Below are 21,298 nucleotides of genomic sequence, written 5' to 3'. Positions count from 1 at the left end.
TTCACAAGCCCGCTGGAAGCTGGTTTTTGGGCTCGGGCCCTGTCCTGCCAGGGCTGGGTGTTGTTGGTGGAATTGCTCTGACTCGTTCGCTCAGAGCTTCAACTGAGCTCGACCTCTGTCGTTTCTTCAGCCTTCTCCAGTGGTCTCCGCCCAGGTAACTCGCTGTCTCTCTCGTTGACATGTCCAAGGTTTTTCAGGAACCCAAGCTCTATTTGTTTGTTTCCTTTCTGTAATTCTTGTTTTCTCAGGATTTAACATTGGAAGTGAAATTTTTTATCAAATAGGTTTGTTAGGTTTCGTTGTTTCTCCATGAGTTTTGTTAGTTTTCATTGTATTTTTGACTGATGAGTTGATGATGTTGATGTTCTCTCAAGATCTTTCGTTTTTGTTTAGATTCGATGTGAGTTTTTGTATAGATTTTTTGATGCTTGTGGCTAAGTTTTTGTCTAATCTATTGCCAAGCATTTGTTAGTTTCTGTAATGAGTATTATTGTTTGGATGAGTGTTCAAAATGTAGTCGAAAAGCTCCTCTGCATTTAGAGTCGGTGCAGTTTCCTGCATTTTAAAGAGAAAATAAACCAACCAATTAATCCTATTGCTTTAACCACTTCACTCCAGCATAATGGCAAAAAGTTGAGAGACTCCACACCTATCTCAACAGAAGCCTTCAAATTCAAAACAGTTGCATGCTTTGCTGGAAAAAAAATATTGAAGACTGATAAATAATTTGAAGCCTTGGATGAAAACCAGTAATACTAATAATATTGTTATCTTTTTAGAACTAGCAGATAGAAATGGTTGTTCTAGCTCTTTAAGATGTCAGAATTCTTGAATTCTTATTTCAATAAATCAGCAAAGCCCCTCTGTTTTGGTTGCTAATCCATACTATTAGAATTGTTCTCATAAGAGTTCATTCCAACTGACAATACAGAATGTATTGTGGAATCTTTTAGGTGGAGTTTTGTTTAGTTTAGATTATATATATATATATATATATATATATATATATATATATATATATATATATATATATATATATAATCTAAACTAAACTCCTTTACAAAATAGAGTATCGTTTGTTTGTTTAGTACTATACCAGCTCCACCATATTGCACCTTGTTTAATTACCAACCAAGTTAAGTAGCCAATATTAGCGTAGCTTTTAGCACTTGGGAGTCAGCACATATGTAGCTTTGGAAGTGTACTGTATTTATTTATGTTTATGCCAGCAATTTACAGATATGATCTTCTCTTTTGAATTGTCTTATTATGCACGAGGACTGCACTGCCCTGTTTCGCTTAACATAAATGCTTCTTTGGATGATGATGATGATGGTTCATATACTTTAGCCTCTGAGTTTTGCTTTAATTTATGTGAATTTTTTTGCTATATATGCATTTTCCTTGAGAATTTCTCCCACATTATGCATGATTAATTGCATAGTTTTATTTTTCTTTTGTCTAATTGTAAGCCAATGGGGGAGTGTACTTAATGCGAGTGCAATCTAGTTTTACAACCATAGATTAATTGAGTTCATAGACAGTATAGAACTAATGTCATCATGTGCATTGAATGGAATCTTACAGTGCGTTTGGATGAGGAAATTTAAAAGTACAAAGGATTTCATAAATGACGGATTTTAAAATGACGGAAATTAATGTTCTAGAATTTGTAACGTTTCTTGTTTGGGTGACAGATTTAAAACACGGAATTTAACCTTTATTTGTAAAGTTGTCTTTTTTAAAAACTCAATCTCTTGGGATTTTAGAAATGACGACTTTTAGATAGAATTTAAAGTTGGGATTTATGATCTCCAAATTCCATGTTTTTTCGCACACGGAATTTCTAAATTTCTATGTTTTTTTATCCAAACACGGGAATTGGTTCATGTCAATTTAGAAATTTAGGAATTGGTTCATTGTGTTATATTGCTTGGCTTAACCTTGGATATATGTACAAGTTTTTTAATTTTGTTTCATATATGATGATTAGATATGCATAGAAGAAGAGTTGTGTTATTTGTATTGGCAAGGCAACTGCATCTACAAAAAAATTGTGATGGGCACAATGGTTTTGTTACATTTGTGTGTTTGTATACATAGATATCGGAAGAAAAGAAAAGTTCTTAGTAATCACGCATCAGTTAGGCATGACACTCGTTTGAGTGTATTAGATTGCATAGATTCATAAATTCAAGTGACATACAATGTGAATGTGTCCGAATGGATAGGAGGACATTTGGTGTGCTGTGTAATTTACTTCATAGTCATGGGAGGTTGAAAAATGATGGATTGGTGCCTGTGGAGAAGCAAGTGTGTATCTTTCTACATATACTTGCTCACGATGTAAAGAATCGTCCAATGCAAGATATGTTCGAACGTTCAGAAGAGACTATTAGAAGATAGTTCAATTCGGTTTTAAATGGAGTGTGTAGGTTACAAGGCCACCTACTAAAAGCACCAGAACCTGTGTATTTGAATATTTAATGAATGGAGGGAAAATACGGGTTGTTAATGATTAGGTTAATTATGTGTATTTGATATTTTTGGAATTTATAATTTTATGAATTTTGATTTTATTAGAAAATACCTTTTTATATTTATTTTATTGGAATATTTGTTGCTTTTACTTTTGTTCTTGCATAATTGTTAATTTTGACGTAAAAAATATAGTTTAATTCAATTTTATTAAAAATAAATCTCAAAATAGCATATTTTAACTTGATCGAACCACATAATCCTGTTTAACACCAAACATGGGATTGGATTAGTGTTATCTACTCCAATCCAATGCAATCCAATGAAATCCAATCTAATCCAATCCAATCCTGGCAAGGGGCCCTAAGTTTCTGAATTAATTTTAGATTTTAGTGCTGATTTGTTGTCGTTTCATGTGATTTGGTTCAAGTAAAGGGTTTCATCAAATAATAATAATAATAGTTGGTCAGCATGTCTTCCATTTTTGCACTGAACCAGTTGAGATAGGGGCTATGGGTTCCATGTTTACATAGTTGAGAGGCTATTTACTTTTCAGTTTGTCTTAGAGTGCACTTTTCTTTTGTTTTTTTAGATGGGTTTGTGTAATTTGATAGGATTTAGTCCTTTATCTTGTTTCTTTGAAGATTTGAAGTTGCTTGAATAGAAAACAAATGTTAACCATGAAGTCTGGACCTTGATTTTAACCAATCCTCAGTTGGGTTTTATTTCATTAGCTGTTTACAAATAATATATTTTTGTTATCGTTTTTAACAGAGTTTTCTTGGTACAAAAAGGATAGTGATATTCCTGATACTCAATGAATCATTCATCCTTATTGGCTTAGTTAGCTAAGACTTGGGTTTTAATTTTTTGAACTACATTTAATGGAGTGCATTCTAAATCATTTCTGTCATTGTATTGGAAGTAGGTTTTGTAAGAAACACAAGAAGTATGGCTTTGACAAACTTCATACTGACTGTTGCTGGTGTAAGTGCGGTGGTTCTTCTGCTGAGGAGTGATGTGAAGCAATCGGCTACCATCTTCAGGCGCAATGTCAAACATATCCGTAAGTGGCTTGAAGAAGACTCTGCCAATGCCCCCAAGTAATCCTCTTATCATATTTTCGTTTTCTTCTATAAAAAAAATTTCACTCTGAAATTGTAGATATGTTTGAGGGACACCATTTTGTAAAATTTTTGGTAGTTCATTCTAATTCAAATGTTTCATGAAAATGGTTCAGCTTTACTGTGCTAATTGTGATTCTCCGCAGAATGCAACACTTGATATGCTTTATATTCAGATTAGATGAGAATTTATGCTGTTGTCATGAATCATAGTTTTCTTTTAAAGGGCATCTTTAAGATGGTACTCATTCCATGCTTATTTTCTTTTGTTCTTGCTTTTCAGCTTTGCCCTAGACTCGTTCTTTTGGTTCTGGCATTTGTGTCCATGGTCTTTAAAATAGATCGAGATTGATTTGTTATCAAATGATGGTGTAGAGTTCTAAAAAGTTGTCCAGCCAAACTTGGACATGGATTATTGCCAAAGATACCACCTAAGTACGATCTTGAGGACTCGATGAATTGTGATATGAAATTTCATGTTTATTATCATGGCAACAATTTCCTCTGTTTTCTCTTGCATTTCAAGAGACATTAATTTTACTTAATGGATTTTCTTTCAGAATCACCAAGGAACTGGAATCAAAAGTTTCACCGAAGGAGATCCCCAAGGAGGACAAGCACTAGTGTCAATATGATGCACATCCTCGGTTGTTCACAACCGTTGGCTATCCGTTCCTTTTCTTTAATATAAAATGTGTGATGGCGTTTCTTTAGGAATAAGTCTTTGATCAATGCCTAGATTTTCTGTTCATATCTTGTTTTCAGTCTTTAGATTTACAGATAATTAGCTAGTAATTAATGAGAAAACTGTAGTTTGTTAATCCCAGGTACCCCTTTTTATATCAGCTCTGTATTTTTGTAACTAGTCATACGCATAGTTACCTCAGCTGTTGTGAAGAGATTTTGGTATACCATAGAAGCCTTACCAAGCTTTTCTATAAAAGCCTTTCTGTCATGTCCAGTCCACAAGATAGAAGGCCTGCCAAGCTTTTTCCTAAATTTCAGCATTGAATGCGGGTCCGGAGTGGACAAAATCTCAAAAAACTGTTCAACTTACTTCTAATGATTTTGGCAGTGTGGAGATGACCGATTATTTTTCACTGGCGGCCGGTCATTTTTACACAGAGGCTTAATGTTCGGTAAAGAAGGATAAAACGACCGGTCGTTTGGGCAAAGTGACCGGTCGTTTTGACACAGTGGCTCTGCCTGTGAAGGAATAAAGGGGGGTGACAGGCAACACATATTCGGCGGGATAGGTCTATCCCGTCAAAGTTCGTCGGGATAGGTTTATCTCATTAAAGTTCCCGTCTATCCCGTTAAAGTTAGTCGGGCTAGGTTTATCCCGACAAAATTCACGGAGACATGTCTAGTTTAGGTTTGATTACGTCATACTAACCCAAGATGGAGAGTGAAACCTAAATCGTAAAGCCCTAACTCGAGTTGCGTGATTATCCAAGCCTAATCGAGTCCTAAGTGCCATACAGTAGATTTACAGTTAGAGTTTGAGGCTTGCGAACGGTTTTGGAACAAGTTCGGATAAGTTCGAAAGCTACGGTTTTTGGTTCGAGACTTGGATTTAGAGTTTGGAGACTAAAATTCGATTTTTAAAATACTAAAATAATTTTCTAGAATTTTTAAATAATTGAAACTATTTTAAAAATAATTTTAAATTCCACAAAATTATTTAAGATAATTAAATATAATTAATTAGTATTTATCAAGTAATTTTTATGAAATTAATTAAATATTTAAATACTAATTCTTCACTAAATAAATAATGTAATTAAAATACCAATTCTTCACTAAATAGTATGGCATACTATTTAAATATTAAATATAATATTTTAACGGTATAGCCGCGCGGCTATACTTCAAAATAGAATATTTTAAAAGTATAGCCGAACGACTATACACTCTTTTTAATTCCTTGGTGAGGATCGAAACTGAAAAATAAAATAAAATAAACCCAGATTCCATATGGTAAACAAAAACAAACATCTCTCCAAATTGACCAACCTTTAGCAAACAAAGCTCGCTTTTGTCATCCCACGACGCATTTTTACTATCACCTGATTTCTAAAAAGTATATGCACGAAAACAAATTGTCATCTTGTCATAAAATCAAAAATATATCACAAAGTGCAGTTGCAGCGAGTTTGAAAGGCATACATTATCACATTTTAGAATATTTTCTATTATAAACTCTTCAATTTCTCTCTCTTGTTTCAAAAACTGGCATTGCAGTCTGAGCTATACACCCCAGAGATTGTAGCACAGCAGGCAAATGTGTCTTCTCCTTCGGCATATCCACAAGCCTTTGCAAATTGAGAAACATCAACTTCCCAACTCCGAAAACTATCATGAAATTGTACAAATTAAGGGGATCGAATCACTATATCACATACAAAGAAAACATTCGTTTAAAAAAAATTGTCAAAAAAGAAAAATTCATAACCTAATTTCCACAAAAATGTAATAAAAAATTGAAATATATAAAGATTAGAGAAGAAGCATATTGAAGAGAGTATGAAAAAGAGATATAGTGAGAGATGGATACCTGGAGAAGAGTGAAGAAAATAACCTATGGAGAAGATAGCAGAGAAGAAGATGAAAAGAGAGTCTGATTTTTTCCGTAGAACGCGTGTTCTTTTTTCCTAGCCGTATAATTAAGCGTGTATTATCTAAACCGGGGTGTGTGAGTTGTATTAGTTAGTCAGGTAAGGAGAGTATTAACAGCCCAACCCGTATAAAATAGTCGGGTAATTAAATAATACAAGTTGACATCAAACACCTGATATAGACTATTTACTCCTATCCAGAGTCTAATACGGTGTACCAAATGAGCCCTAAAAATATAACAGCCGTACGGCTGTATAAAAATAGAATAATTTAAAAGTATAGCTGTGCGGCTATACCCTGTAAATAGCAAGCTAAGAAAAGACCTCTCTTGATGAAGTTTCGTCGGCACAAGTTTATGTCGGCAAATATTTGTCGAATTAGACCTCTCCCGATGAAAGTTACATCTGCTGACGGAATTTCGTCGGGAGAGGTTTTTTGTTTTTGTTTTTAATTTTAAAAATATAAAATTAGTTTCTTTACTTTTGTTTTTTGGCCAACTTTTTAAATTTAATATATGTAATTAAGTAATATCTTAGCCTTTTTGAATTACTTTAATTAGTAATTATGTATTAATTATTATTTCTTTAGTGAATATTTAAATATGTTACTGATTTAATTTTGCTGTGCAAAAACAAAAAATTAAATTAGTTATTTTCGTTTGGGTGTCTTACTTAAATTTTTCTAGAACCCAAGGCCCATCTTTTTTATAATTAAATATTTGAAGTCCAATTGGCTTTTACTTGGCCCAACTTCCAATTACTCCCAAACTTATAAAGACTCCGCCTTTTCTTCTTTCTACCAATGTGGGACAAAAGTCTTTGAATTTCATTCAAACGTCCAAAAAATAGCAATAAACAAGCCTACATTTAGTTCTTCGTAAATTTAAAGACATTTCTAGCATTTCATGGAAGAATTTGTAAAGGATTTACATGTAATGGCCCCCAAACTAAGCTATTTACACTCTTGGTCCCTCTAAAAATTGTTTTCTAGTTTCACCCTCCTATTATTTATTTATTTATTTAAAATTATGAAAGATTTCATTAATTTGATAAACTTGGAGTATTATCCAATAACAAGGAAGTAAGTCACGGAGGCTCTTCCTCTAACCAAAAGATTCTTGATCTAACAACAAGGCATGACTAGCAAGGCAGTGACTAGGGGTGGGCATCAATCCGGCCGATCCGATCAAACCGGCCGAACCAAACCGTATTTTCCGGTTTGGTTTGGTTTTGACTTTAAAAAAGTCAACAGTTTTAAAATCCGAACCAAACCGGAGTGGTTTGGTTCAGCTTCAGTTTTAAACTTTGAAAAACTGTGCTAATCCGAACCGAACCGTGTAAATATTAATTAATTATATATATATATATATTAATTTACATGTGTCAATAATTGAGTGGCTAAGCAGAAGTATTATTGTACACCCAGCCGCACTGAAGTGGACTTCAAACCACTTATTTTCGGACTTATTCTCATTCAGAGATCTCATCCATCGCAGCCAAACCCTTCTTCCTTACGCAGCCTCACACAACCCCCATTTGAACCTTAGAGAATCTGAGAAGCCACCATCGTCGCACACCCTTGCTAGGGCTTCTGGTGACTACGCTGTTGTTATCAGCCACAACCCTGATAACGATACCTCCAGGTATCTCTCTCTCCAATCGTTTTGTTTTCGTTTGATTAATTTCTTTGGTATTGCGGAAGTGTAATTATATTTTCTTTGATGAAATATAGCTTGTTTTTCAATAATGAAGCATGAAAGATGACATTTTTATTGAAAATCCCACTTGGGTATATTCATACTTACAGTCTGAGATTAAGGGACAGTATCTGGTGTTTGTTTCTTGGGTTTTGTTGATTTGGCTGGCATTTTGAGTTATGCTTGTGGTGGCTAGTCATAGTGGTGTGGATATGAATCAATGTAGTTGTAAGATCGGATTTTGAATTTTAGATGGATTGGGTCTCAACGTTTCATTTTAGATGAATCAATGTGCTTTTTGTGATGGAGATTATGATTGGTTTATGTTATTGTTCAGAAGATTGTTGAAATAAGGAAAAATAGAGGTTGAGAAAGTACTAGTCCAATGTGATCATTCGATTTTTGACATCTGTTACTGAATGTGCTTTTCAATTTATTTTGTCATTAACTAATATGTTTTCTTTCTCAACGTCTTTTACTTGGAAATGGTATACATTGACATCTGTTACTGAATGTGCTTTTCAATTTATTTTATAATTAACTTCTATGTTTTCTTTCTCAACGTCTTTTACTTGGAAATGGTATACATTGATGATTGTAAGGTTTTATGTTAATTGTGTTTGCCCAAATGATGGATGGTATTTGCTGCTTTGTTTTTCATTTACTTGGTGAGGGACTAACTGATTATGTCTGTTTACGTGTTCTTAACAGGATCAAGCTTCCTTCTGGTGCGAAGAAGATTGTGCCAAGTGGCCTGGAAAAGATTCATCTTTAGGTGAGTTTTTGAGTCTTCTGAGTTTGGATTTTTCTTATCAGTTCAGTATATTTTGAAATAATTGATTATTTGATTATTTTTCTTCTGAGTTTGTGCTCATATTGTAAATCTCATTGTAACCGATGGTTTGAAAGAGTTACATAATTCTGTTAAGAGTATTCGTGATGCTGTCATGTATGTAAGATCTTCCCCCCAAAGATTAGAAACTTTTAAATCTTGCATTGAAAAAGATAAGATTAATTGTAAACGCTTGGTTGTCTTGGATGTGCCAACTAGGTGGAATTCCACCTACATGATGTTAGAGGCTGCTTTGAAATTTAAAAAGGCTTTTAAAAGGTTGGAAGATGAGGATGGACATTTTAAAAGCTATTTTGGTAGAGGGAATACTCCACCAGTTGAGGAGGATTGGGCAAATGCTGTTGTCTTTGTCAAGTTTCTAAAAAGTTTTTATGACTTTACTTTGAGATGTAGTGCCACTTTGCATGCCACAGCCCATACTACTTTTCATGACTTATTTGCCATTGATTGTGAATTGGCTGAATTGAGTGTAGTAGGCAATCCTCTTCTATCTGACATGGCTCAAAATATGAAATTGAAATATGACAAGTATTGGGGATCACTTGATAGTGTGAACCAATTCTTGTTGATAGCTGTTGTGATTGATCCTAGGTATAAATTGGACAATTTATCAATGCATATTGCTGATTTGTATGTGGAAAATGATGCTTATGTGGCCGAGAAGACAGCTGGTGTGAGAGATCTTTTGTTTAAACTTTATGGGCTGTACGAGGCAGGTTTCGTTAGTAAACCGAATCAAAGTTTTAGTAGTTCTACTACATCCTCAAGTATTGGCAGCGTTATAGTGACTGATAGTTCTAGCTCCTCAAGCTTTGGAGGTGATAGGAAAAAGGCTATGAAGGAAAAGTGGAAAAAGAGACAAGAAGATAAAGAGGCAGTGGTTTTATCTCATGAGATAGATAGATATTTGTCAGATGCTGCAGAACAAGATATTGAACAGTTTGATATTTTAAATTGGTGGAGAGTGAATGCTTCTAAATATCCAGTTTTAGCAGCCATTGCAAGAGATGTGCTTGCAATTCCAGTCTCTACGGTTGCTTCAGAATCTACTTTTAGCACGGGAGGGAGAACAATTAACTCATTTCGTAGTTCCTTGAGTCCTACTATGGTTGAGGCTTTAATTTGTACACAAAATTGGTTGAAGTCCACTTCAATTTCTTTAAAAGTTGAGCCCACCATTGAGGAGATGGAGTTTTATGAAACCATTGAGTCAGGTATATCTATTTGTCTCGATTCATTGCTTATAATGTGTGAGTTTTATTGTGTTGAAGCTAAATATATCATTATGTATATTTCTTATATAGAAATGCGGAGATCAAATGCTAATGCACCTGTGCACATTTTCACTGATTGATTCTCTATTGATGCACAACCTTGTAGTTATGGTAATTTTCTTATTCATTTCTTATTTGGTTAATCTTGTATCCTAAAATTTGTGTTGATTGAAACTCTTTTATGTGCAGTATGGGGGACATGCTGGAAACTGGAAATTGATGCTGGAAACTGGAAACTAGAAACTGGAAATTGATGCTGGAAACTGGAAACTGGGCAGCCTTTCATTATGAACTAATTTTGGGCAGCTTTTCATTTCTTAGTTTTATCATGTATTCATTTCTTATGAACTTTAGAATGTTTGTTTTGATGGATATTGTGAACTTAGAAGCATACTGGAAACTGGACAGGTTTTGATAAAATGGAAATTATGAACTTGTATTTTGGGCATCCTTTCATTTCTTAGTTTTATCATCTTGTATTCATTTCTTATGAACTTTAGAATGTTTGTTTTGATGGAAATTGTGAACTTAGATGCATGCTAGAAATTGGATAGCTTTTGATTAATGGAATATTGTTGTGTTAGCCTTTGATGGAATGGAATGATATAATGGTGAAATGTTAGCATTATAATGTAAGAGCAGGTTGAAAAATGCTTGGTTTTGTGTTAGGCACAAACCGGCCGAACCAATCCGAACCAAACCGATTACAAGTGGTTTGGATTGGTTCGGTTTTCATTATGGTTTTAGGCTAATCCGAACCAAACCGGACCGTTATTTTCTTATTGGTTCAGCTGTGGTTTGAGAGTAAAACCGAACCAATCCGGACCGTGCCCACGCCTAGCAGTGACCCACCTTATTACATTCTATGGAGCCATATCGCCATCTCACTAGAGAGAAAGAAAGCGTGAGGCACTTAGCTTCTTCAAAAAGGTGACCTTCCACACACGCAAATCCTCCCCATCTTTCTCAAGAGCAGTAATAATATATTGTGCATCCCTTTCCACTTCAATAGTCCCGACAAAATTTGGGCGGGAAAGATGTATTGGTTCTTTTTCATATAAGACAGAGAAATATCATGCGGTGTTACTGCCAAATTCACAAGGGAAGTTTTCAGTGATGAAAATTGGGATCAAACAAGTCAACAATGCTATAAGAGGGCTTTAAATCCTGTTGGCATTGATGAAAAGTGTGTTGTTTATTTATTTATCTTGATACAAAGGAGAGAACATGTAGCACAAAAGCAAAGTAGAACACATCAATTAATGTATAGAGAACATTAATTAGTACTTTCTACTTCTTGGATAAAGGAAGAGGTGCCAAGGACGACGTAGCACAACCAAGAGCCTTTATCACGCCAGTAATTGTGGGTTTGACATTAGAACACAGAGAGGTAAGAGGGCCTCGGTCTCCACCGTAGGTGAGATCAATGTCAGTCAACTCCACATTCTCACACGGTATGCCCCTGGTACATACAAGCTTGACTGCAAGTGGAGTGAAAGATGAGCCCTTAATGTTCTTGAAGCTAACATTGCTGATCTTAACTTTTGACGGAGGCTTTTGGTCACACTGAGTATATGGGCAGTACAATTGGTCTATGAGGATAGGGTTACTGACATTAACCATGATAATATCCTCATAGTGTATATCTGAGGCAGTGCTAGGCGAAGGAGAATCTGGCCATGTTTTGATTCTCACACCGTTCTGCGTATTAGTCAGGGTGCAGTTCTTAACTATGATCCCGGTCACATCCTTTTCTTCCTTGTATCTTCCAAGGCTCCCAATGCTTATTCCATGGCCTGGCCCACAAGTAACATCAGTCACTATGATTTGGTGGGAGTCATCACCAATAGAAACACAGTCATCCCCAGTTCCAATCTTTGCATGAGTAATGTTGATACCAGTGGAGGCCCCGATATGGATTCCATCTGTGTTTCTGCTCTCGTCAGGTGCTGTGATGGTAAGATGTTGAAATGTAGTATGGTTGCACTGGAAAACATGCATGTGGAAATTTTTTCTGTTAAGTGAAGTTATGTCCTGAACTTTGGAATTTGTGAGGAATTCAAACCGTAGATTAACGGGAATAGGTTTGCAATTTGTTTTTTCACGGCAGTCATTTTGACTCCAAGCAAGTGCTCCTTGGCCATCAAAAGTCCCACCACCTGATAAGGTGAGCATGTCAATGTACTGAAAACCAACCCAAGTATCCGGTCTTGTGAGTTGGCCAGCGTCTGCTGGAGCTTGCAATGTGCCTTGAACTTGCATCTCAATAGGAGCCTTACAGGGGCCTCTGAAATTTGCTTCTTTTAACTTGTATGTCCCCCTCGGAACAACAACTTTACTCGCTGATGGCGATGCACATGCATCACTCCAAGCCTTGGCCAAGGCATTACTGACATCAGAGCCAGGCGTTGCACCGTATGTTGCACTTGTCACGTCAAACACACTAGCATGAGCTTTAGCTATAGATGCTAACAATAAGAACAAAAGCATTGCCAAGAAACTTAATTTCAGAGCCATCTTGATTTTCCTTCCACTTTGTTATTTTATTCTCTGTTTTTTTTTCCTTTGGAAGGATGATGCAACTCCATTTTGAGTTGAGGCCAATTTATAGTCCGATTGGGAAGGCTCAACACCATCAAACCATCCAACCAATCACTAACTATTTTTATACGAAGTTGCATTCTAGTTCAGCTTTATATCCTATAATTAGTAAGCTGTTTAGCCTTAAGAATATTCATCACCAAATCTCTATCTAGAACGTGCTAAGCTGTATGTAGTATTGATGTCCTCCTCAACACCCCGCAATATATGTATACTCCAGACAGGAAAAGACCATGCCTAAACTATTGGCCCATCTATATATATACTTTTTCTAATATCATCCAACTAGAAAGTGCCTCATCTTAACAACTTTAATTCATTTACTTAAAATAATCCATTTGCACCATTGTGGTGGTTAGTTCATCTATTTTTGACCATATTCTTTTTATTTTTCCTATAATCCAGAGGTTTTGCTTACTATCCCCCGGTGACATTGATCTCACCTACAATGGAAATGGAAACAAAGGCCCCCTTACCTCTCAATGTTCTAATGTCAAGCCCACCATTACTCGCATGATGAAAGCTCTTGCCTGTGCTACCACTGTTGGGTTAAAGAAGTAGAAAGTACTAAAGATAAATTGTTGTGTTCTTTGATTTCTTTTGATTTTGTGGTGAGTGTACCGGTCTTTTTTCTTCGGTCAGATACCTTCACATGTTCTGAGCTATAAAATTCTAATATATTTAATTTGCAAATAAATTGCTTGTGTTAAAACATACATTCACTAATTCATCGTTGTCCAGATAATGCATTAGTTTCTAATCTATGTACTTTTCTTGGCCTACAACCAATCCGATGCCAACAAGAGGGCATTCTTTCTCCCCATGCTTGGCCAATTGAAGCTGGGATTAGTATGCCAGCTTGATTTTGATCCTTCCACTGTATTAATTGAAGATTATCAGACAATCTGAATATATATACATTTATTCTCTCATCTGGACATCTGCACGTTATTATCATGCGGGCGCCATTCTAAACAAGTAGTATACTTTTAAAATAAATTAATATTTAAAGGGTATAGCCGCTCGGCTATACTTGTTATATATTCGGGTTATTCGCAGCAATGGTCCCTCAACTATACCTCAAGTTACACTTTAGTCACTCAACTCAAATATTAGTTGCAAAGGTCACTCAATTATGTGTTTTGTTGCACCGTAAGTCCTACCGTCAAGTCTGTTACTTTTTCTGTTTAAAATGATGACGTGGCAAGCATCTCTTAGATTATTGATGGGCAAATGTGACGTTTCAGTTAAGATTATTTGTAGCAATGATCCCTCAACTATACTCGGAGTTACATTTTGATCACTCAATTAGGTGTTGTGTTGCACCATTAGTCCCTACCTTTAGAGAAACTTGACGGTAGGACTAACGGTGCAACAAAACACCTAATTAAGTGACCTCTACAACTAATAATTGAATTGAGTGACCAAACTGTAAATATGGGTATAGTTGAGGGACCATTGCAGCGAATAACCCTATATATTCGAATATTTTTAAAGTGGTATACTATTTAAATATTCGAATGTATGTCAAGAGTATAGCCGCCCGGCTATACTACGTAAAATGGTTTTCTTTTTTGTAATTAAGTAATATCTTACCCTTTTTAAATTACTTTAATTATTATTTATTTAGTGAATAATTAGTATTGAAATATTTTACTAATTTCAAAACTCACTTACTAAATTGTAATTAATTATTTTATATTATTTTGTGGATTTTGTTTTTTATTTTATTTTGTACAACAGTAGCTTATTTTGTTTAATATGTTCGAATATTTTAATAGTATAGCCGTGCGGCGATACTGTTGAAATATATTAATATTTAAAGAGTATAGCCGCCCGGCTATACGGCATAAAATGGTTTTCTTTTTTGTAATTAAGTAATATATTACCATTTTTCAATTACTTTAATTATTATTTATTTAGTGTATAAATAGTATGTAAATATTTTACTAATTTAAAAAATTACTTAATAAATTGTAATAAATTATTTTAAATTATTTTGTGGACTTTGTTTTTTATTTTATTTCATACAAAATTAGTTTATTTAGTTTAATATTTTCAATTAAGTACTATCTTAGCCTTATTTAATGATTTGATGAATTGGGCTTTCATCTGACCTGCAAAAAGGTATATGATTTTTTGGGGGAAATAGGATTTACAAACCAGTGACTTGATCTTAGGTTAAGATGATTGAAGTGAAGAAGAAGAAGAAGAAGAAGAAGAAGAAGAAAACGAGCAACAGTAGAGAAGAGAAAATTTTAGCCAAAGAGAGAGCAAGAGAGCGACACCAGAGAAGAGAAGAAGAAGAAAAAGAAGAAGGGAATGGGAATGGGGTTTTTAGCGAGCAACGGTACATTTTCAGCTAATAGAGACTTTTTATAGAGGGTATTTTTGAATGTGTTTCAAAAAGAGGGCAAACTTGAATAAATTATTGGAGCATGGGACATAGCCGCCAATTTCCCTATAACAAATACTAAGGCTCATGAGTTGACATTCGCAGTTTGGAAGGCGCAAAGTCGAATCTAGCCAGTGAATCAATTCCTAGAATCTTCGCACAAATGCCCACGTATTTAAAATTTGAAACAAATCTAGAACTTGACGCAAAAAAACTTCAAGATAATTGGGTTTGTTGAAAATCCATTTTAAGCCGGTTTTGGGGAAAGCGAGTAAGGAACCGTTGGAATAATCGTAGTTCATAATGTGTTTTTGACTCTGTGTCCTTCCACAAAACGAAACAACTCGGCAATTAGAGAAATATGAAAGTTACTATTTTTTGTAACCTATTTTGATTTCCTCTAGGCAACAAGACAACAAGAGAGTACGTATTTTTTTTTTGGTTTGACAAGAGAGTACGTATACTCGTTAGAATTGGATATGTAAAGAGTGCTGCTGTTTCCACCCCCTGTTTTATTTTCCTATTTATTTTATCTTCAATTTTTTAAAAATAAATTTAAACCCTTTGTAAAATGATTTCTAAGGACTTAGGAAACATTTATCCAACAAGTTAGACAATCCATGGGCACCTTCACTCTCGACATAGTAACCCGACCAATTACCTGGTCTCCCAATCCACTAAAAAATTTGTACCTCTTAAGTTTCTTTTATCTTCAATTCTTGCAAATTACAAAGAAGACTCATCAGAGAAGGAAAACAATATGGAAATTGTTGACGTGAGTCTCCTAATTAATCAAGGAGAATTATTTCCTTGATTAATTAAGGGATTTACTTTCCCATTCCATTTTAGTTGACAAATCTGTGTATAATTAGGAGATACTTTCCTAATCCCTGATTGTATCTTATTCCTTGTAAAGCACTCTGTAAACCCATATATATACCTCATTATGGAGAAGAATAAAGTATCTGAACATATTGAAAACCTGTATTCATATTTTAGCATGGTATCAGAGCAATCGATCATAGGTTGTCTCTAAATCCTCGTATTGAATTTCTCAAAACCCGAATCCCTCGTATCGAATTCCTTGAACCACGAACCCGTATCCTCGTATCCTGAATCCCTGAATCCTGAATCCTGAATCCCGAAACCCTGAATCCTGAAACTCTGAATCCTGAATCCCGAAACCCTAAACACACCCCGAAACCCTAAACACACTCTGAATCCTGAATCCTGTATCCCGAAACCCTAAACACTACCCCGAAGCCCTACCCATTTTCCTTCCGCTGCCATGGATATCGTTTCCCAAACCACCGAATCCACTTCCTCATCCCCCCAAATTGTTACTATTCAGAGTGACAACGCTCCGTTTCCTACCGGCATCACCTTAACAGAGACCAATTATGCCTTATGGTCTCAGGTCATGGAGTTACGTATTGCTAGTCGCGAAAAATTGGGGTACCTCACCGGCGACACTCCGCAGCCCCCTAAGTCCTCCTCCACTTACAACCAATGGTGTACGGCGAACTTTCGGGTCAAAGGGTGGCTCATCGACTCCATGTCTCCAGACTTGATGGGTCGGTTCATCCGTTTTAGTACCGCCAAAGAAATCTGGGATGCCTTGAAGAAAACCTACTTTGATGGGGGGGGATGAAACTTTTCTGTTTGATCTCAACAAACGGGCGTTCACCATTAAACAGAATGGTGCTCCCGTCCACAAATACTATAGCCAACTGCAAACCATCTTTCAGGAGATTGATCATCGCGCCCCGAATCGCATGCACTGTGACGCCGACATCACTGAGCGCCAGACTGAACTGAATCGTCTTCGTGTTCACCTTTTCCTTGCCGGGCTCGATCCTCAGTTTGATCAAGTCCGGGGGGAGATCCTGTGCAAAGACCCCAAATTGGACCTTGACCAAACTTTTGCATATGTACGTCGCGAAGCTCAACAACGACTGACCATGGCCAGTACTCCAGACACTGCGGTTCTAGCCACTCAACGTCCGAGGGGCCCTCCACCCTCTACCGGTGGCGCTTCTCAGACTCAGACCACAAGCTCTCGTCCGGAAACCAAATGCACTCATTGTGGTGGGAGCAAACATAATCGTGCTCGCTGTTATGAACTAATTGGGTACCCGGATTGGTGGGACCACTCCAAAGCTCCTCGCAGGAATAAGAGCACCTCCCTTCACACATCTTCCGTCACGGATCCTGTAAGTCCTGCTGCTCCACCTGCACCGGCTCCTGCCTCTGCCTCTGTAGCCACATCAGGTACCCAAGGTTATGTTTTGCATAGTTCCTCAAAGAAACACACATGGGTCATTGACACCGGAGCCACTGATCACATGACCTTTGATCCGGGACAAATTATTTCTCATACACCGCCTTCTCAATCGGTGGTGTCTAATGCCAATGGTACCCCCTCCCCGGTGATTGGGGAGGGTTCCCTCTCTCTCTCTGACTCCCTCACTTTGGATTCTGTGTTAATTGTTCCATCCTTACATCATAATCTCTTGTCTGTTGCCCAAATTACTACGGCTTTGAATTGCACTGTAACCTTTTGGCCTACTCATTGTGTTTTTCAGAACATTCTCAGCAGCAAGACGATTGGTTGTGGTACTAGGAGGGGCAAACTCTATTATTTGGACCTGGCATCTGACAGTGAAGCCAACCTCAGTCAAGCTTACAAAATTGGGGGGACGAGTGTTGAGAAGAAAACTTCCGAAGTATGGTTATGGCATTGCCGTCTTGGACATGCTTCGTTTGGATATTTACAGAAGCTATTTCCTTCATTATTTTCAGATTTAGAGAGTTCTAGTTTTAAGTGTGACATTTGTGAATTGGCCAAGAGCCATCGTGTTCCCTTTCCCTTAAGTTCCAATAAAAGTTTAATTGCTTTTTCCCTTGTTCATTCTGATGTTTGGGGCCCTTCTAAAATTACCACTCCCGGGGGAGCTAGATGGTTTGTCACGTTCATTGATGATTGCACACGCATGACTTGGGTTTCCCTTCTCAAAACTAAAGGGGAAGTCAGTTCCAAGTTTCAACAGTTTTATCACATGGTGGAGACAATTTCATACCCGAATTCAGGTTCTTCGGTCTAACAATGGCGAGGAATTTCTCAACCATGATCTTAATGAGTTCTTCCAAGCTCACGGTATCATCTATCAACGCTCATGCCCGTCCACTCCTCAATAGAATGGTGTGGCTGAACGAAAGAATAGACACTTACTGGAAGTAGTTCGTGCATCCCTCTTTGGTGCAAATATGCCTCGGTCTTTTTGGGGCGAAGCCGTCCTCTCTGCGGCTTACCTTATCAATCGGATTCCCTCTAGTATCCTCCAATTCCGAACCCCCCTTCAAACACTCCAACACCATAGCCAAATACCTCCCACCCAAAACCTGGAACCCCGCATATTTGGTTGTGTGGTCTTTGTCCACTTACATGATCACCAACGCAGCAAATTAGATCCCCGTGCCGACAAGTGTGTGTTCATTGGGTATGCACCTCATCAGAAAGGTTACCGGTGTTATCATCCGCCAAGTCGGAAAGTGTATTCTTCCATGGATGTTGCGTTCCGGGAACAGGAGAGCTATTTTTCGGATGCACAGGAGGATCCTTCTCACATTTCGGAATTTTTTCCTCCAGCTTTTTTTCCAGATTCGTTCCAGACTCAGAACGATCGGTCGTCGATCTATAGCGACCGGTCGCCCGACGAAAATGACCAGTCGCCAGCTGCAAACGACCGGTCGCAAACGCCTCTGCCTGAAAGCGACCGATCGCAGGTATCTCACTACCGGTCGCCCCCCACGATAACGACTCTGCCTGAAAGCGACCGGTCGCATTCTTCTCACGACCGGTCGCCACGCACGATCGCGACTCTACCTGAAAACGACCGGTCGCCTGACCCTCACGACCGGTCGGTCCCCCCAGTTTTTGCTGAAATTGTTCCGCTTCAGTCCAATCCCAGCCATCACACTCAGGAGGAGAGAATTGAAGAGTTTATGCCTGCTCCGGAAAATTCTTCAGCTCCAGTACCACACCAATCATCTGCTGAGGACGTCATTCAGGTAACTTCTCTACCTGAAACTGATAACATTAATAAAATAACTGATTGCATTTCAGAAGGCGCAGAGCCTACATATCAGATTCCAAAAAGGAAGAATCGTGGTAAACCCCCAGTACACTACGAAGCAGATATTAATGCAAAGGGGAAATATCCCATCAACAATTATGTATCTCTCACCAGATTATCTGAGTCACGGGTACACTTTGTGAAGCAGTTAGCTGAAATACTTGTTCCCAACAGTGTAACTGAAGCACTGGAAGATCAAAAATGGAAAGAAGCCATGAATGAAGAAATGCGAGCTCTCCAGAAGAATGGCACATGGGAACTCGTGCCATTACCTCATGGAAAGAAGACAGTGGGATGCAGACGGATCTATACTGTGAAACTCAAGGCAGATGGATCTGTTGAAAGATATAAAGCTAGATTGGTGGCAAAGGGATACACACAGAGATATGGGATAGACTACCAAGAAACCTTTGCCCCAGTAGCCAAGATCAAAACTATCAGAATCCTCCTGTCTCTAGCAGCAAATCTCGATTGGCCATTACATCAATTTGATGTAAAGAATGCATTCTTACATGGAGACCTGGAAGAAGAAGTATATATGGACTTACCACCAGGATGTAACTTCACTCGTGACAAAGGGAATCAAGTTTGCAAGCTCAAAAAGTCATTGTATGGGTTAAAGCAGTCTCCCAGGGCATGGTTTGGTAGATTCACTAAATCCATGAAGTTTTTTGGATATACACATAGTAATGCGGATCACACTTTGTTCCTGAAGCGTGATGGAAAGAAACTTACTGCACTGATTATTTATGTGGATGACATAGTTGTGACTGGAAACGACACAGTAGAGCAATTGAAACTACAGAAGTATTTGTCTCAGGAATTTGAGATGAAGGATTTAGGTGATCTGAAGTACTTTCTTGGAATTGAAGTAGCAAGGTCCGCAAATGGTATATTTCTGTCACAGAGGAAATATGTATTGGATCTACTTGCTGAAACAGGATTGCTTGGATGTAAGCCTGCTGACACACCAATCGAGATGAATCACAAGTTGTGTGAAGGTATGGATCAAGAACCAACCAATAAGGAACAGTACCAACGCCTTGTTGGAAGGTTAATATATTTAGCCCACACAAGACCAGACGCTCTACTTCAGGCTACTTCACCTTCGTGGGAGGTAATCTAGTCACTTGGCGGAGTAAAAAACAAAATGTGGTTTCTCGGTCTAGTGCAGAAGCAGAGTATCGAGGAATGGCTCATGGAGTTTGTGAATTGCTATGGATCAGAAGACTCTTGACAGAACTGGGTTTCAAGCCAGGAAAGCCAATGGAGTTGCATTGTGACAACAAGTCAGCGATTGATATTGCCCATAATCTAGTTCAACATGATCGAACCAAACATGTTGAGGTGGATAGACATTTTATCAAAGAAAAAATTGAGAAGAAGATCATCCGCCTACCATTCGTAAAATCAGAAGATCAATTAGCTGATATCTTAACCAAAGCTGTTTATAGCAGAGTGTTTTATGACTCACTTACCAAGTTGGGCATTGGTGACGTATATGCACCAACTTGAGGAGGAGTGTTGACGTGAGTCTCCTAATTAATCAAGGAGAATTATTTCCTTGATTAATTAAGGGATTTACTTTCCCATTCCATTTTAGTTGACAAATCTGTGTATAATTAGGAGATACTTTCCTAATCCCTGATTGTATCTTATTCCTTGTAAAGCACTCTGTAAACCCATATATATACCTCCTTATGGAGAAGAATAAAGTATCTGAACATATTGAAAACCCGTATTCATATTTTAGCAGAAATATGTACAGTAAAGAAAAAAATATTCAAAACTCATCCAAAGCTAAAGCCATGGAACGAACAGGAACGGACCCATTCCCAAGCTAATCTAGGCTATAGACCAGGTGTCTTGATTTGTTTTAGCCTATAGTAATACTCCTAGCCCACCCAAGCAAACCTAAATAGTTAAGTGAAATATAGCTATTAATTTTTGCTTTCGCCAAAGAACTATGTATTAATGAAAACCCACAAAATGCTAATGTTTTAATGAAGTACTTTCACAGACATAGGCTTAGCTAAGTTGGTTAGAGAGGATGTGCTCAGTGGCGGATTCAAGAAATTCCATTCCGGGGGTCAACGTATAAAAGGTAAAAAAAAAAAAATCA

General features: G+C 37.3%; 2 protein-coding genes and 1 pseudogene across 3 annotated transcripts; 2 read left to right on the top strand and 1 right to left on the bottom strand.

Moving 5' to 3' along the window:
- On the top strand, positions 1-4,423 carry LOC110763599 (uncharacterized). 2 transcript variants are annotated; one of them, XR_015833401.1, is made up of 4 exons: positions 1-154; positions 3,407-3,581; positions 3,886-4,037; positions 4,163-4,423. XR_015833401.1 is itself a non-coding variant. In XM_088247781.1 (3 exons), the coding sequence occupies exons 2-3, from the start codon at positions 3,430-3,432 to the stop codon at positions 4,224-4,226; spliced, it is 216 nt and encodes a 71-aa protein (XP_088103907.1). In that variant the 5' UTR covers positions 1-154; positions 3,407-3,429; the 3' UTR covers positions 4,227-4,423. The 2 variants fall into 2 exon arrangements, 1 of the variants encoding a protein (XP_088103907.1); XM_088247781.1 differs by lacking the exon at positions 3,886-4,037.
- A 4,526-nt stretch (positions 4,424-8,949) lies between these two features.
- On the top strand, positions 8,950-10,124 carry LOC148296223 (zinc finger BED domain-containing protein RICESLEEPER 1-like). The gene is made up of 2 exons (XM_088248055.1): positions 8,950-9,984; positions 10,075-10,124. The coding sequence occupies exons 1-2, from the start codon at positions 8,985-8,987 to the stop codon at positions 10,122-10,124; spliced, it is 1,050 nt and encodes a 349-aa protein (XP_088104181.1). The 5' UTR covers positions 8,950-8,984.
- Positions 10,125-11,254: 1,130 nt separating this feature from the next.
- Positions 11,255-12,561, bottom strand: LOC148296222 (exopolygalacturonase pseudogene; annotated as a pseudogene).
- Positions 12,562-21,298: the final 8,737 nt, after the last annotated feature.

This window comes from Prunus avium, chromosome 2 (genome assembly GCF_965620075.1).
Source record: "Prunus avium chromosome 2, drPruAviu1.hap1.1, whole genome shotgun sequence".
In the NCBI taxonomy this organism is placed as follows: Eukaryota; Viridiplantae; Streptophyta; class Magnoliopsida; order Rosales; family Rosaceae; genus Prunus; species Prunus avium.
This window is presented reverse-complemented; position numbering and strand designations above follow the sequence as displayed.